Raw genomic sequence first — 15,491 nt, 5'->3', positions numbered from 1 at the left:
AAAATCCCTTTTTTAACTTCCTTCCAGAACCTTTTAAAGTTAAGAGACAACTATAATTTTTAATCTGCATTATTAACTTTTTTGGGTTTGGGTATCCTTTCCTTCTGTCTGAAGACTGAAACATTATCAATAGTTTCAAAAAGACACTGTTTCTTCCTTTGTCTCCTTGAAATAAAAGACAACAATCCATGGGTTATGCAGAGATACAAGCTTCTCAGGATTTGGGGAAACCAATTATCTATTACCAGCTTCCATCCAAAGTTGACAAACACATTCATAAGATCCATATGAGTAATGAAAAGCAGTGATAAGCTGAATTCCTTTTTGGAGAATGTGTTGTTTTGTCCACGCCAGACAAAACACTAATAATATGTTGATCTCTTATTCTGTAAACTAATTAGAGCATTATGGTTAAAAACCATACAATCTGTCGCAATTTTTTAGATAACCTATAACAAAATGAACTTGTAACATGACATGAAATAAGAAGAGAGACAATTATTACAAGAAATGACAAAAACTCGGACTGAAAAAAGGGAGATTGGAAGGAAATATATAAATGGAAAGAAGGATCAAAATGAGGAGAGACAGATTGTGAAGCACAGTTATACCCTAATCTTGCGATAAAGAATTCGAGTTCATGGGCATCTGTGTAGAAGGCATGAAATCCTCAAATGCATTAAAGTCTCATTTAAGACTCTCACCTATACATGGTCACATAGAAGAACTGAAATTCAATGCCATTTAATGCTCTCTCTACTCCATCCATCACCATTTTCTCACTCGACTGCAACCCCACCATTCTCTATTCCAGCTTTTTATGGCTACTTACCGCAGCACCTCGTCTCTATACCAACACCCATAAACACAAATGAAGCAGAAAATGGGTAGCTTTGCTGTAAATAAGAATGGTAAAGTACTGTAAAGAAGAATGTCATCTATGTCCATTTCACGATTCAAAGTTACATGCTTCTTCCCTCAGAGCTCCAGGTTTTGGGATTCCTCTTAATTAGGAATCCTTTTTCCATAGCCCCATGCCAAAAAGCAGGAATGGAGAGAACTTACCTTACATGGTCCTAGAGAAAGCGCCAAAAGAGTTGCAGTTAATCGTCTAATACTTGTATTCTTGAGTTGATGTTGCACAGAAATCATCGTTTTTCTTTTTTAACTGGGTTTTGGCGTATTGAGCTTCAGAAGGCGCATACTGGGAACTTTGCAGGTTTGGATTCCACATATTTTATTTCTGTTTAATCATGGTCTTCAGATTGATTTCATCCCCCCCCTTTCTTCATCTACCGTTAGAATATAAAAGTAGAAGGTTTTCTCATTTGGATCTTGAGGGTGGAATTTTCAGAGAGAAAATATTCCTTCTGATTGTTCTTTTTTCTGGTTAGGGAAGTCATGATAGATTCTCTCATCTGTCTTATTCAAGTTGTAATGCTCTGTGGATTTCAATGCAGAATCTTTCGGATTTTGTTTAAGGGTTGAGTGGATTTATGCAAGCGGGATCTCCAGGAGTCTGGTCAGAAATTTCCTCACCTGGTTCTTCAAGATGAACCATTGGAAAGCTGGATTTCTTCTCCAAGCGATGGTATTGGTGGCTGTTTCAAATTCATGGTGGTTGGTTTCAGGTTTGGGTTCAATGTCTTCCATTGCTGCGTCTTATGGTGAGAATGGAGGTGTGTTTTGTGGTCTGAGGTCAGATGGGTCTCATCTTGTGACTTGCTATGGATCTGATTCAGCTATAATCTACGGAACACCAGCTCAATTATCATTCTCAGGGCTAACTGCTGGTGATGCATTTGTTTGTGGGCTTTTACTGGAATCAAGCCAGCCCTATTGTTGGGGAAGCAGCATTTACATCCAAATGGGTGTTCCCCAGCCAATGCTAGAGGGAGCTGAATACTTAGAAATCAGTGCTGGGGATCACCATTTGTGTGCTTTGAGGAAACCAAAGAAGGGAAGATTCCATAGAAATATTTCTCTTATTGATTGTTGGGGCTACAACATGACAGCAAGCCATGTGTTCAATGGTAAGATCATGTCCATCACAGCTGGTTCAATGTTCAACTGCGGATTGTTTCTTGACAACAGAACTGTTTTTTGTTGGGGTGATGAATCTAGTAGTGGGGTTATCAGCTCAATGCCTAAGGAGACAAAGTTTCAGCGTATTTCAGCAGGAGGGTATCATGTTTGTGGAATATTAGAAGGTCACAATTCCAGAGCTTTTTGTTGGGGAAGAAGCTTGGAGTTGGACATGGAAATGGAAATTCCCATTGTTTATTCAGATGAAGGAAATGTTGTGTTGGTTCCCGAAGATCCCATGGTTTCAGTGGTAGGGGGAAAGTTCCATTCCTGTGGAATTAAAAGCTCTGATCATGAAGTGATTTGTTGGGGACATCTTCACATTGGAAAGAGCACTCCAGCCCCTAATGGAAAGGTTTATGAGATTGCTGCTGGGGATTACTTCACCTGTGGAGTTCTTGCTGATAAATCTCTCCAATCTCTCTGCTGGGGTCTTGATTTCCCCACGTCTCTCCCTTTGGCAGTGTCACCTGGCCTCTGCATGTCTTATCCTTGCAGTCCAGGTTATTACGAGTTTCCCCGTGGAGCTGAAATGTGCAAGTCACCCAACTCCAGAGTTTGTTTGCCTTGTAGCCGTGGCTGCCCTGCTGAGATGTATCAGACCATTCAATGCTTGCCAAAGTCTGATCGACATTGTGAATTTAACTGCTCAAGCTGTACCTCAGCGGCCTGTTTATCCAACTGCTCTTTGCCCGTGACAGCTAGGCAAAAGAATGATGGAAGACTCTGGTCACTTCAGATGCCAATTTTTGTTGCTGAACTTGTATTTGCTGTTTTATTTGTAATTGCAGTGTCCTTAACTGCATTCTTTTATGTGCGTTATAAACTACATAGATGTCACTGCTCAGGAGAACCAAAAGCTAGAAAGAGCAATGTGGGTTGTGCTTCCTTCCACAAAGAGAATGTTAGAGTCCGACCGGACTTAGAAGAGCTTAAAATCAGGAGGGCTCAGATGTTCACCTATGAAGAACTTGAGAAAGCAACTGGAGGATTTAGAGAAGAGTCTATTGTGGGAAGGGGTAGTTTCTCCTGTGTGTTCAAGGGGGTATTGAGTGATGAGACAGTGGTTGCAGTAAAGAGGGCGATTAAATCAACAGATCTGAAAAAGAATTCAAAGGAATTCCACACTGAGCTTGATCTTCTTTCAAGATTAAACCATGCTCACTTGCTCAATCTTCTGGGTTATTGTGAAGAAGGTGGGGAGAGGCTTCTTGTGTATGAGTTCATGGCTCACGGTTCTCTGCATCAACACCTTCATGGTAAAAATCCTCGACTGAAAGAACAATTGGATTGGGTGCGGAGGGTAACTATTGCTGTCCAAGCAGCTCGAGGGATTGAATACCTGCACGGATATGCTTGTCCCCCTGTTATTCACAGAGACATCAAGTCTTCAAACATACTTATTGACGAAGAACACAATGCCCGAGTTGCTGATTTTGGTCTTTCATTGCTTGGTCCAACTGACAGTAGCTCACCATTGGCTGAGCTACCTGCAGGTACTTTGGGGTACCTGGACCCAGAATACTATAGACTACATTACCTGACAACCAAATCTGATGTCTATAGCTTTGGTGTCCTGCTCTTAGAAATTTTAAGTGGTCGTAAGGCCATCGATATGCAATTTGAAGAAGGAAATATAGTTGAATGGGCAGTTCCACTGATCAAAGCTGGTGATCTCTTGGCAATCCTGGACCCTGTACTGAAACCACCTGCTGATCTTGAGGCATTGAAAAGAATAGCAAATGTGGCATGTAAGTGCGTGCGAATGAGGGGAAAGGAGAGGCCATCAATGGATAAGGTGACAACTGCCTTAGAGCGAGCTCTTGCACTATTGATGGGGAGCCCATGCAATGAACAACCAATCTTGCCTACTGAGGTAGTTTTGGGAAGTAGTAGGTTGCACAAAAAATCATCACAAAGGTCTTCAAACCAATCAGGTTCAGAGGTTGATGTTATTGAAGCTGAGGATCAAAGGTTTGAGTTCAGAGCTCCTTCATGGATAACATTTCCAAGTGTTACCTCCTCCCAAAGAAGAAAATCTTCTGACTCAGATGCAGATATGGATGGGAAGAACTTGGAAGCAAGGAATTTGGGTAATGGAGGAGGTGGTGGTGATGGGTTGAGGTGTTTGGAGGAAGAGATTGGGCCAGCTTCTCCCCAACGGAATTTGTACTTGCAGCATAACTTCTAAGAATTCCAGAGACGCTCCAGAGTGGATGAAAACCAAACAGAGAGGTCTCAAAGTTTGATTTATTTCTTAACTAATATGTTGGCTTGTCTTCTGGAAATTTCATCTGATCTTAGTTGGTTTTTGGTATTGCTTCACTTTGTTGTGAAGAGACATCAGACATGTAGGGTTGGGAGGATTTTAGCTTTTGTTTTACTACTCCGATTCGTTACTTTATAACCTTTTGTCTGTAAACACTTCTGTAATGAAATCCTAACATTTAGTCCACCGGTGCAGTGTCATTAGTCGGTCATTCCTCCAAGACCATGGCCAGAAAACTGGGTTTCAGATCTATATGATTGGTCAAAGCTCAGCACTTATGGCTGAAATGTTCTTATTTTACCCTTTTGGATTTGGAAGATTATTGTTACTGTTTCAGACGACCAGAATCTCCTGCCGAAGCTACCCAACAATTGGACTTCGGTTTGCCAAATCAACTCTCCACAGGGTCATTATCAAGTCACTCGTACTGCTACGCTTTGTAATATCACCAACAAAGTTAAGCAAAAAATCTATAATACCCAGATTAAATTATAATTACAGTGTGATTTAACCTACTACAACCTTTGGTGCAATTTTATTCATCAAGGGGCCCTTCTTAGTCGATGCCTTAGTATTTTGCCAACCATGTTCATAATGATCCCAAAAAAACAGAGAAGAGTGAAGAATAAAATCATGGTTCTCCTCCTTTTTCCCTTTGTCAGTACTAACAGTATGGTATGGTGTTATTTCTGAATAGATAAGCATATGGGTTTTAAGAGCAAGTAAAATTACCCTCCATCTCAAAAACTATATGCATCAAGTGAAACAATATATCAGTAATCAAAAAACAAAGCCTCACTGCTCTCAAGTGCTCAAATCTCGTGTCCCTTTAGAAGACCCCAATGAATGCTTGTGAACAAAGAAGAAAGGTTCTAAACTCCAACCAAAACCACCTCTATTTGATCACACCTCATTAACGTCAGGTCTTGATCCCCTATTACTCGAAAGTTCACTACTTTTGAGGAAGAGGCAAAGCCTTTGTAAGAACCTCATTTGATGATGAATTACGAGCCTTGTTCTTAAGTTGATGAAGAAGTCGGTGTGCTTCTCTGAATTCGTCTCTTGCACTTGGCCCATGACTCTCCCAAGCATCAATCACCCGCTGCTGGAACTCCATTGCAAGTGCATAGCTGCAGAATCCACAACAAATTACTTTAGTGATAAATTCCACAGTACAAGAAATAGTGGAAATCATGTTAAAAGCTGCATTTCAAGTCAAGAAAATGCAGCTGACAGGGCGTAACAAGAACATCTATATACGATTATCAACCAGAACTTCAATATAGTGGCCTCACAGCTGTAATAAAGGTAAGGAATCCTTGCTGAAAATTCAGGTAATCTAGCAGTTGGATCAATTCTAGTTGCATGAGTAAGAACTTCTGGTTGAAAGCCTCCTTGAGGTAGAAGAACAATTTCTCAAAAGTTGAGGATGACCCAAAAGCTTTTCAATAATCAAAACCAATACACAATGCTGGACCCTCGTACAAACTCATATAAAACTCAAAAATAGACAAGCACTAACAAATGCTTAATCCACCCCTTAACTAATAAGATACCATAAACTGACTAAGAAAGAATATAAAATAAACTAACTCAAAAACAAGACGGAATTACATAATCCTAACCAGCCTAACATAAAGTAATAAGTACACTATCTTCAATAGTCCCATACACCTAATCTACATTTTTCTTTAAACAGTCCATAAGTGATTCATTACAATGAAAAACTATTGGACTAAAGGTCCAAACATACAACCCATCCATGTTTATTTAATTATTTCTAATAAAATAAGACCATTTAGGTGATTTATCTGCATCACAAATACTATAGCTCAATACAGTGCAGGTTTGGGAAGCTCATCAGCTGTGACAGTTCACCTATCTCAGCCTGTAACTGAAACAGGCATTAGCACGCAACAAAGGTACCTAACCCTCACAAGAAACAGCAAATATCCTCAGTTGTCACCAACAAAGAATTCTACAGCTTATGATTGAGATTCCATCACCGTCCCGGCATCCAAAATCGCATCTTACCACCCATGGACAAGAAAGAGGCCTAGTACATGTTTCTTTAATTATAATTTTATTAACCCGCCAAGTTGTCTTCACCCCGGATTGATAACAAAAGAAAACTGCTTCTAAAAGGAAGGCAAGAGAATGTAAATAGCTTTCCCTTCTTTTGTTTTACAATATAATTTTCCAGGTTACTGCTTGTATGACCAGATGAAGCACACACCTTAAATGCACTGGCATAAAAAAAGCAAAACATGTATAAGACAAGATCTCACAGATGCCAAATGTATGAATTAAAGGCCAACACTGTGCATGCATAACTTTCTAGTGTGTTCCTTGGTATTCTTATGATGCTTTGCCTTGAAGTGAGGATTAGTTTTCAGATGACTAGGGTAAATTGCAGACGTGCTCATGCCAACATCAACCAAGCGATACCCAGTGGTCATAGTCATACCCTAACTGGCAAAAACCTTTAATCCCTGAAAATAATTGCTCTTCACCGGGAGCAAGGCCTTGAGAGTTACAACTGTCTGGTTCTCATGTTTCTTTTCACTATTTAACGTGGTTGAACATTCATATAGATTATTTTTCTTTTTATAAACATATATAACTGAAAGGAACACTGCCTACCTGTGCAGAGTCTGTGCCCAGAATATTTTCACCTGACCCTCCATGAAATAAAAATCATCCATGCTGATGGCCCTACACAAGCTCTCATTGCCCCCTGTGTGGACAGAAGCAACTTGACGAGGTGGTGTCCTCTAGCTCATAATATATCATAAATAAAACACCACCCACTAAAACTTAGCAAAGCCTAACCGTATAACCAAAAACAGAAGCATTCACTTAAAGAGTTCAGTTTCAGCACTAATTCTCCCTTTTGCCATTTTAGGTTGTCTTCTTCCTCAAAACTAATTCCATCAAATGTTTACTCCATAAACTTGTAACTGAAAATTTCTGTGCTCCAAGTCCAAACAAGGAAATAAACAACAAGATAAGCATAGACAAAAAATGCCAACATTTAGAGACAACATATGTCATTACAAGAAAATAACCAAGTGAAGTAGATAGTAATTCAGGATTGAAAATATTCATAGCATAGGCTAATAGCAATTATTAATTTCAAAAGTTATTATATGATAGTAGGAATGTGTTAATTAATTGATGTAAAATCATAAACTGGGAAAGAATTCATACCTCCCCATGGCACCATAAGCTTTTGAAAGGTTCTGACAAGCTTCAATGGAATCAGCATGATGAGGGCCCAGTGACACATCCATGATGTCCTTGGCAACTGCAAACATCTGTGCAGCAGACTGTGGCCTGTCCAACTCCAAATATGCAGCACCCAAGTTGTTGTAGATATACCCCACTCCGAAATGTTTTGGCCCAAAGCATGCCTGCAAAATTTCTGATGCCATTTCCAAGTACGGTATCGCCTGTGGCACCTTCCCTGTCAACAGAAGTAACCAACCTATCCTTGCAGAAACACTTCCTTCTGAATGTTGCTCTTGAGGAAGTTTCTCAAGTATGGCAAGACTTCTTTTCAATAGTGAAATTGCAGTTTCAAACTCATTCATTGTCTCGTAAAGCATTGAAATCTCCATGTAACCTTCAGCAACTAATGAAGGGGAACTAGTTTCTCTCTTGTCAAGAGTTACACATGCTATTTCAAGGCACCTCTTTGAATCAGGAAACTTCTCCTGATTACACAACGCTTTCGCCATTGTAATAAAAACAAGAGCACGAGTTTCACTCTCTTTGTCTGTCTGATGAATAACATCTTTGAGAGCATTAACTGCCTCATCATACCTCCCTAAGGCAATCTGTATATTGGCAGCATCAATTTCTGCACGAAGTAGATCAGAATTAAGACCCCAATTCTTCAGAACCTTCTTAGAGAGTTCATTTTGCTCTAGTGCCTTCTCATGTTCTTCCAATCCACTGTAGATAACCCCAAGGATACGCCTATCATGTGCAACCTCCACTGAATTGCTTCCCAGTTGAGCTTTATGTATCTCTATTGCCTTCAAACAAAAAGGCAAAGCTTCTTTAAAATTCAACACTGCCACATATGCTTCTGCTACATCTCGATTTGCCGAGCCTAGCTCCCTGCTTTCTGGATCTAGAGATTTCTCTTTCAATTCCAAAGCCCTCCGAAGATGAACAATGGCTTCCTCTCTTCTCCCCATTGCAGTCTTTGTATTGGCCAATTCAAGCTGAACTGCATGAAGTATGGGTCTGATATCATCAGCGCTGATGCCATCTTCTTCCAACTTTGCCAGTAATCTATTAGCTCTATTTAGATACCCTAAGCTGTCATCAAACTTCTTTAGGTTATAGCTAGCAGATCCCAGCAAATGTAAAGTCATGGCAACTGGTAGAGACGCTTTACTGCCACTTTCCATGATCTTCAACGCTCTATTACCAAAAGCCAAAGCTTTCTCATGGTCCTCACCATCCTGATCCAGTTTAAGGCCAACTTTCAAGCAAGCTAGACCAAGCTCCTTCTCATCAAAAGTAGATTCCATATCCTGAAAAGCTTTAAGGATCTCATCTGTTGTCTTGGCAGACTCGAAAGCTTCATCAATTTCGAATTTCTGTTTGATTTTTCTCTGTCTGGTGGACAAATGAGGCAATTTATCCACAAGGGTATCAAGATTTCGAGACGGATTATGCCTAAATTCATGGGTTTTGTTCTTGAGGAGGAGTAATCCATTGGTTGCCTTGCAGGATTTTAGTTGGGTAAGTGATAGGGGTGAGGGTTGTTCTCCTTTGAGCGGGTTGATGTTTGATACATAGTCTCTGGAGAGAATTCTGCAATTAGTTCTGTTAAGTTGCTGGAGAAGAGAAAAAGAGAATCTTCTCATCGTTAAAAACAAGATGGCAGAGTACCACTTGGCTCGATGCAATTTTAGCGTCAAGGGAGTGAATGGGTTCTGTACTTGAGATTGTATCAGACACTAAGATTCTGAAAATCCTGGAACCTACCCAAATTCTAAAATTTCTAAATCATGCCCGGATGCACAAATTTTACTTAGAAACTCACTTTCAGAATTGCAGACCTATGTCTCGTTATCAAAAACTCCAGGTTTTTTCTTCTGCTCCAGTTACAGAGCAAGCCCCACCTAAAAAAAATTCAAAAAACATAAACAGAAGAAAATTCAAATAAACTCACAGCTAAAGAGGTAACCAAGAAATGGAAGCTCCAATAGTGCTTCACCCAAGTTTACTGGTTAGCCCATATATGCCAACAAATAGAGGTATCTTGGTGGAAATGTAACAGAAAAAGAACAAAAATCTGTTTAAATGAACGAAAAACTGAAAATATGTGAAGAATAAAGACAGTACCTTGGTGGCCGGATTCTCTGACCGGAGGATATAAACCCTCGATAAACCTAAAACCCCTGGAAGAGCCTTTGGTTGGGGACGTCACGAATGAGGTTTATTCTTGCCAAGAAACGAAGTACGAGTGGTTATATTGTGTTGAATTTTCTATTATCAATTCCATCATCGAATTGGGTGTTTGGTCTAGTGGTATGATTCTCGCTTCGGGTGCGAGAGGTCGCGAGTTCGATTCTCGCAACACCCCGAATGCTTTTGCAATGTTTCATTTTTTTTTCTTGCTGAGGCATAAAATACATCTGAATCTCAAGAAAGTTCTGCAGCGATGTGATTGAAATTAAGAGTGTCAATCTGAATAGTTTTTGGTAAGAACCAATCTAAATAGCTTCCTCCAAATACCAGATTTGAGGACGAATATTAAGTTTAAATATAATTAAGTCTACTTTTTGTCCAAGCCGACCTTAGCTCAGTTGGTAGAGCGGAGGACTGTAGTAGGACCATACCGACAGACATCCTTAGGTCGCTGGTTCGATTCCGGCAGGTCGGAATTTTTTGGATTTATATATACTATCTGTTTTTTTTTTTCCTTCAAATTTAGAAAGATTTGTATACTTTTCCAAATTCTTATTTTCAGGTTCCCGCCTAATGTCTCTTACTAAAGAGAGGGATCGAAGGTGCGACTTTTACAAAATCAGGAAAATTTTGGGTTCCAGTCCAATGTTAGTTCGAAAATACCCATATCATCTCTACTTTTCTTCCTGAAGTTTTGAATGTCTCAGTGATTCGAGAACTATTGTAATTTTTCTATTGTTTTGGTGCTTTAATTTTCTCAAATCGTTTATCCTCACGAGTTGTTCTAATGCTCAATGTTACTTAGGGTTTCTTCTCACTCTTCGGCGATTATTGATATATTTCGGTGATCTCTTTTCAGGTCGTGTTTGATGACGATGACAAGGGTTGTTATCGATCTCAGAATATCGGAATGATCGATTTTTTAGGGTTTCTATTGGTATCTACAAGAGGTAGGCGGAAATCAATCTCTTCTATTTATTTATCTGTGTTATTTCTCCTCTTTTTGTCGTATAATAAGCTCGGGTTTTTGTAAATCAGGATTAGAAGCTTGTAGAGTTCGAATGCGTGAGATCTAGGGTTGCAGATTTATAATTTTGGATATCATTGAGCGCAAATCTTCAATATTTCAAGCAAATATGATTGGAGACGGTTCTTCCGATGGACAGCGGCGCGGAGACTTTCCTGTTCTGTCTGATATTACGAATAGATCCGGTAAGAGACGGTTTGTGTCAATTTCCGGTAGCCCTGTGAAGGGCAAGGTGGCGGATCCTGAATTTGTTCGAAAGGTTCCTTTTGGAGTCGAGAACTTTATCACAGATAAAGACAAGCGCGATAGTGTTGAAGAAGGTAACGCTGAGGGTTTGCCATTTGCGAGAACGTTGGGGCTTTGTAGTTCATTCAGATATGTTACTGGACATGACTCCCCAAATGATGACAAAATCTCTGGTATTTCTGGGGTTCGAGTTGAAACTAACAATCTCCCAACCGTTCCGGATGGTGGATCTCAAATTAGTGGAGAAAATGCAGTGATAAGGAAAAATCAGGCGAACGTTGATGGGTCGAAAGGTTTCTATGCTTCCCCAAATGATGACAAAATCTCTGGTATTTCTGGGGTTCGAGTTGAAACTAACAATCTCCCAACCGTTCCGGATGGTGGATCTCAAATTAGTAGAGAAAATGCAGTGATAAGGAAAAATCCGGTGAACATTGATGGGTCGAAAGGTTTCTATGCTTCTGGTGTCAAGGGTGTTGAACAATGCCATAAGAGTGGGAGCTCTCCCTCACTCATGGAAGGAGTAGAGAGCCAAGGTGGCAATGAACATGCTAAAGCTGATGTCCAGAGAGACTCCAGCGGGAGCACTCAGGAAAACGAGTTAATGGATGATGGTGAGCTGACCTCAATCAAGTCTAATATTGCTGGGTCATCAAGTTCCAAGTGGTCTGAACCAGAGATATGTCCCGGTTATAGTAATCCAGGTGGCTCTAATGCCAATCATGGGGTAGACACACTCAATGGTTGCTCTTGTTCTTTCTGTCGGAAAGGTATTTCTTTCTCTTATTATCTGCATTGAATTCTTTATGTTTTGTACAAGCTATGAATTCAGAGTGCAGGGAGGGTGATGGTTCTGTTGTTTTGAATTTTATTCAAAGAATATTGACATCTTTTTTTATGTTGAGCAGCCGCATATATTTGGTCGGATATTCAATACCAGGATGTCAAAGGCCGGATTGCTGGTAATTTCTCTTGAAATTGATGTTTACTAGATTAACTTAACCTAACAGGTGGTTCATTTGTTAATTTTGCCCTCTTTGGAAACAATTTGTAGGAGTAATTGTATTACAAATTATACAAAACACAAAAAATGAAATTGTAATACAATTGAAAGATGAAGATTCTTAGCCAATCTGGAGAGCTTGATGTTGCAAGCGAATGAACCATTGATAAATGAGGTTGAATCACACCTTGAGTGCTGTTTTTAAGGTAATTGATGCAGTCTACTACTAAGGATTCTTTGCACCACCACCTCCAAGATAAAATAACCTCCAACTAAAAGATGAAGTAGTTCTTTCAGTCCTTCTAAGGAGCCAAAAGCTAGAGCACAACACTTAGACAAAGTCAAAAGAATAAACTTTTAAAAATAAGTAACAAATAATGCAAGTGTGAGGAGTGTTTCTATTACCCACCACATGCAAGGAAGGATTGGGTTTATATAGGCCCAAACCACACCTTACACCCCTTGAGAGTCTCAAGGTAATGAATTGGGTCATTGAATCACAATGACTCACCTCCTTACAAGGTGGAGAATCAATTCACTACTAAGGGAGAATCAATGGGCTTGTCCTTTCTCCACTAATGAGAATATACCACCTTGACTTAACCTCCCCACTACTTGGAGAATTAACTTTCACATTCACCTTTTTTTTTATGAATTTGATTTAATCCATTCAATATCCTTAACCCCACTCATGATAATGGCCATGAATGGTCATGAAGTTGAAATGAGAATTGAAGGTAAATAGTTCATATAAGTAAGCCCATCTCATCACCATGATCAAGACCATTAAGACTCATGATCAATGTCGATGAAGAACCTCATAATCAAGGTTATGAAGGGCTTCCTTTATTCATGGGTGCCTTATTACCACCCTTACCTCATGGGTCTCACACACTAACAAAACAATTAAAAAAAAAATGCAAAAACTAATTTTGAAACTTAATATAGATTTTAATAAAAAACCTAACACACTGATCACTAAAACCAATTATTCCACTATTTTTTCAGCACTGAAGAAGAGTAGGGAAGAAGTTAAATCTTGTGTATGTAGAAGCATGAGTCAGTCTGTGACAGGAAAAAATGGTGTCACCCACTCAAAGAAATCAGAAGAATTAGAGTTGAATCTCATGGGCATGTGGAAGTCACTATTCATTCATACAGAGGATATCCTGAATCGTGAAAACACTCAACTTGTAAGTCTGCCCATTCTTTCCTATCTTCCCTAGTCCCAGTTCACTCTTACTGTTTTTGTGAATAATGCATAAGAAGATTATCCAAACACGCCGTTGTTCCAGAATTGCAGGTTTGTTTCATTTACTGCTTTCTCTATAATGTGGCTCAACAAATTTGTTTTTGGTTTTCCTCAATTTCACCTTTTGTTTTCTGTTCTGCCAATGGTGATAAAGTGCTTTTATTCTTTGTGACAGCAATCCACTCTTCTTTCTTTTGAAGAACTGAGAAGGAGCTGTAAGATGGAACTGGAAATGGCTAATGGGAAGCCTTTGAACAAGTAATGGATGCTTTCACATTTTTAAAGCGACATCTCTGTTCAACAGCTCTAGCTATAGAGTTTAATGCCTATATCATTTTCCTCAGAAAGTTCCAGTCGATGGGGTGAAATCTATTGTCTGAATACATCATTATCTTTGTCTATTTGTCACCTGACATGATGTTGTTCATGGGACTTATGGGTTAGGCCCAGTTCGAAATGGGTGTTCTGTTTGCAGCTCCAAGGACTTTGAGACTATGATTCCTGGGATTCCTTTTTTTTGGTTCAGTCTGGGATTCCTGGGATTCTAAACTTAGGTTTTTCAGTCGCTTGAATGTGCTTAGTGCAAGGATTCTTGCTTCATCTACATTGCATGACTAACGGTATAATCTGATGCTGTAATTTTGTTTGTGACAATTACTGTTGAACCTCGAGATGATATTAGATTCAATGTAAACTCACTACTATCTTTGAAAGTGTGTATGGTTTAATGTTGATAATGATGAAGCATTGATCAGTTTAGTTATAACCACTAGTTGCTAACCAGATTGTCTTCCCACATGGGTAGTGTATTAGGACACCTATAAGATATCATGTTTGGTCATATATTCAATGTGGGTGGAGAATCTGAAGTCATTTTGATGATGCTTTTTATCCAATGCATGAAATAGTACTTGCATCTATGTGGAGAGAGTATCTGAGCTTGTTTTCTATGGTAGCTTTCATTTATCGCTTAAGAATATTTTCTATATTGTAGAGCTTCTATTAAATTAATAATAGTAAATTGAACTCCTACCCTTGTAACCATGCATGAGTGATACACTTCCTCTCTTGATTGGAGGTGTTTAAGCTTTATATCTGAAATTAGGACAATTGCGTTGGATTTCATCTATGCTAGATTTGCTTACATATTTAGGTCTAGAAATAGCTTTGCTGACTATCTAGCTTAGGGATATAATCTTTTTAAACTCTTTAGACATTGGTGGGGCTTTTCATATTTCTTTGTTGATTTCCCGAACTTGTTCCTCTCCAAGCTTTTGTCTTTGAATGCTTTTAATTAATGAAATTTCCATGTTGACAAAAAAAGAAAAGAAAAAGAATGACACACTTCCTCGGATTTTTTTTAGCGGCTGAGCGGATATCCTCCGCGCACTGCCGCAAATGCGACACGTGTCCTAATATCGGATGGTCAAAAATAAAAAAGTGATATAAACGTAAGTATAAATTTTGTTTTACACTTAAGTTTTAAAGTTTTTAAATTTACAATCAAAATCCATCCTCATCGGACTCTTCGACTTACCCTCCTCGTCCTCTAATTCTCTGTATCTTCGAGAAGTCCCTGATGTGGAGAAATTATGACGATTGGATTTTTGAGAGATATTCTGAAATTTCTATTACTGATTTACCACAGATGCCAAGCAACTAAAAGACCTAAATTTGAGCAACCTGGAAAGCTTTGTCTAGCCTTGTCAGTCTAAGGTTAGATTTCAAAGATTTGGCCTTCTTTCTTCTTTTCTGACTGATTTATTTTCTCAGTTCTTATCTCGCCTTTGAGATCTAAGTTTTCTGATGATTCTTTCCTAACGGTGACGCATTTGGATTGATTTGTATACGAAGATGAGGAACAAGTTAATGGAGCCCGAGGCAGAGTGTTGAATCTGTTTGTGCATGCTAAATGATGTTAACGATCTCGTTTGTTTCTTTTAATGTTAACTGATTTGATTGGTATGCAGATTGTGTGATATCAAAACTTTAGGTCTTCTGATAAAATTTAGGTGAAATATGGGAAATATCTTTGCTAGCGATGGAATTTTTACTCGCCGATGGTTCCTGTTTGTTGTGACCACGATTCAATTAAAACAAATGACGAAGAGATTAAAAGGCTGCAACGAAATCTTTCTCTGTTGTCTTCGGCTGGGTCGGTTGCTATTCCTTCTCTTTT

The 15,491-nt window shown here is 39.1% G+C and overlaps 2 protein-coding genes, 2 non-coding genes and 1 pseudogene across 8 annotated transcripts; 4 read left to right on the top strand and 1 right to left on the bottom strand.

Annotated features, from left to right (window-relative positions):
- The first annotated feature begins 487 nt into the window (after positions 1–487).
- CR4 (crinkly4) lies at positions 488–4,814 on the top strand. The gene is made up of 2 exons (XM_089160584.1): positions 488–1,219; positions 1,461–4,814. The coding sequence occupies exons 1-2, from the start codon at positions 1,135–1,137 to the stop codon at positions 4,274–4,276; spliced, it is 2,901 nt and encodes a 966-aa protein (XP_089016710.1). The 5' UTR covers positions 488–1,134; the 3' UTR covers positions 4,277–4,814.
- Positions 4,815–4,883: 69 nt separating this feature from the next.
- LOC149009154 (protein KINESIN LIGHT CHAIN-RELATED 2-like) lies at positions 4,884–9,820 on the bottom strand (annotated as a pseudogene). The gene is made up of 3 exons (XR_016174298.1): positions 9,719–9,820; positions 7,565–9,495; positions 4,884–5,484 (listed from the first exon to the last, which is right to left on the bottom strand). The product of XR_016174298.1 is annotated as a protein KINESIN LIGHT CHAIN-RELATED 2-like (transcript).
- Positions 9,821–9,887: 67 nt separating this feature from the next.
- Positions 9,888–9,959, top strand: TRNAP-CGG (transfer RNA proline (anticodon CGG)). The gene has a single exon. It is a non-coding gene; the product is annotated as a tRNA-Pro (tRNA).
- Positions 9,960–10,167: 208 nt separating this feature from the next.
- Positions 10,168–10,259, top strand: TRNAY-GUA (transfer RNA tyrosine (anticodon GUA)). The gene is given in 2 exon segments: positions 10,168–10,204; positions 10,224–10,259. It is a non-coding gene; the product is annotated as a tRNA-Tyr (tRNA).
- LOC149009151 (uncharacterized) lies at positions 10,171–15,062 on the top strand. Of its 4 annotated transcripts, none has more exons than XM_089160583.1 (7): positions 10,171–10,253; positions 10,347–10,386; positions 10,644–10,734; positions 10,823–11,827; positions 11,966–12,019; positions 13,069–13,253; positions 13,488–15,062. In XM_089160583.1, the coding sequence occupies exons 4-7, from the start codon at positions 10,921–10,923 to the stop codon at positions 13,572–13,574; spliced, it is 1,233 nt and encodes a 410-aa protein (XP_089016709.1). In that variant the 5' UTR covers positions 10,171–10,253; positions 10,347–10,386; positions 10,644–10,734; positions 10,823–10,920; the 3' UTR covers positions 13,575–15,062. The 4 variants fall into 4 exon arrangements, with proteins under 4 accessions (XP_089016709.1, XP_089016705.1, XP_089016706.1 ...); XM_089160579.1 differs by having other exon boundaries at positions 10,347–10,431; XM_089160580.1 differs by having other exon boundaries at positions 10,347–10,507.
- Positions 15,063–15,491: the final 429 nt, after the last annotated feature.

Source organism: Hakea prostrata, chromosome 7 (genome assembly GCF_041222555.1).
Source record: "Hakea prostrata isolate BN-2017 chromosome 7, UWA_Hpros_2, whole genome shotgun sequence".
Lineage (NCBI taxonomy): Eukaryota > Viridiplantae > Streptophyta > Magnoliopsida > Proteales > Proteaceae > Hakea > Hakea prostrata.
The sequence above is the reverse complement of the archived record's forward strand: the minus strand, read 5'-3'. Positions and strand labels throughout refer to the sequence as shown.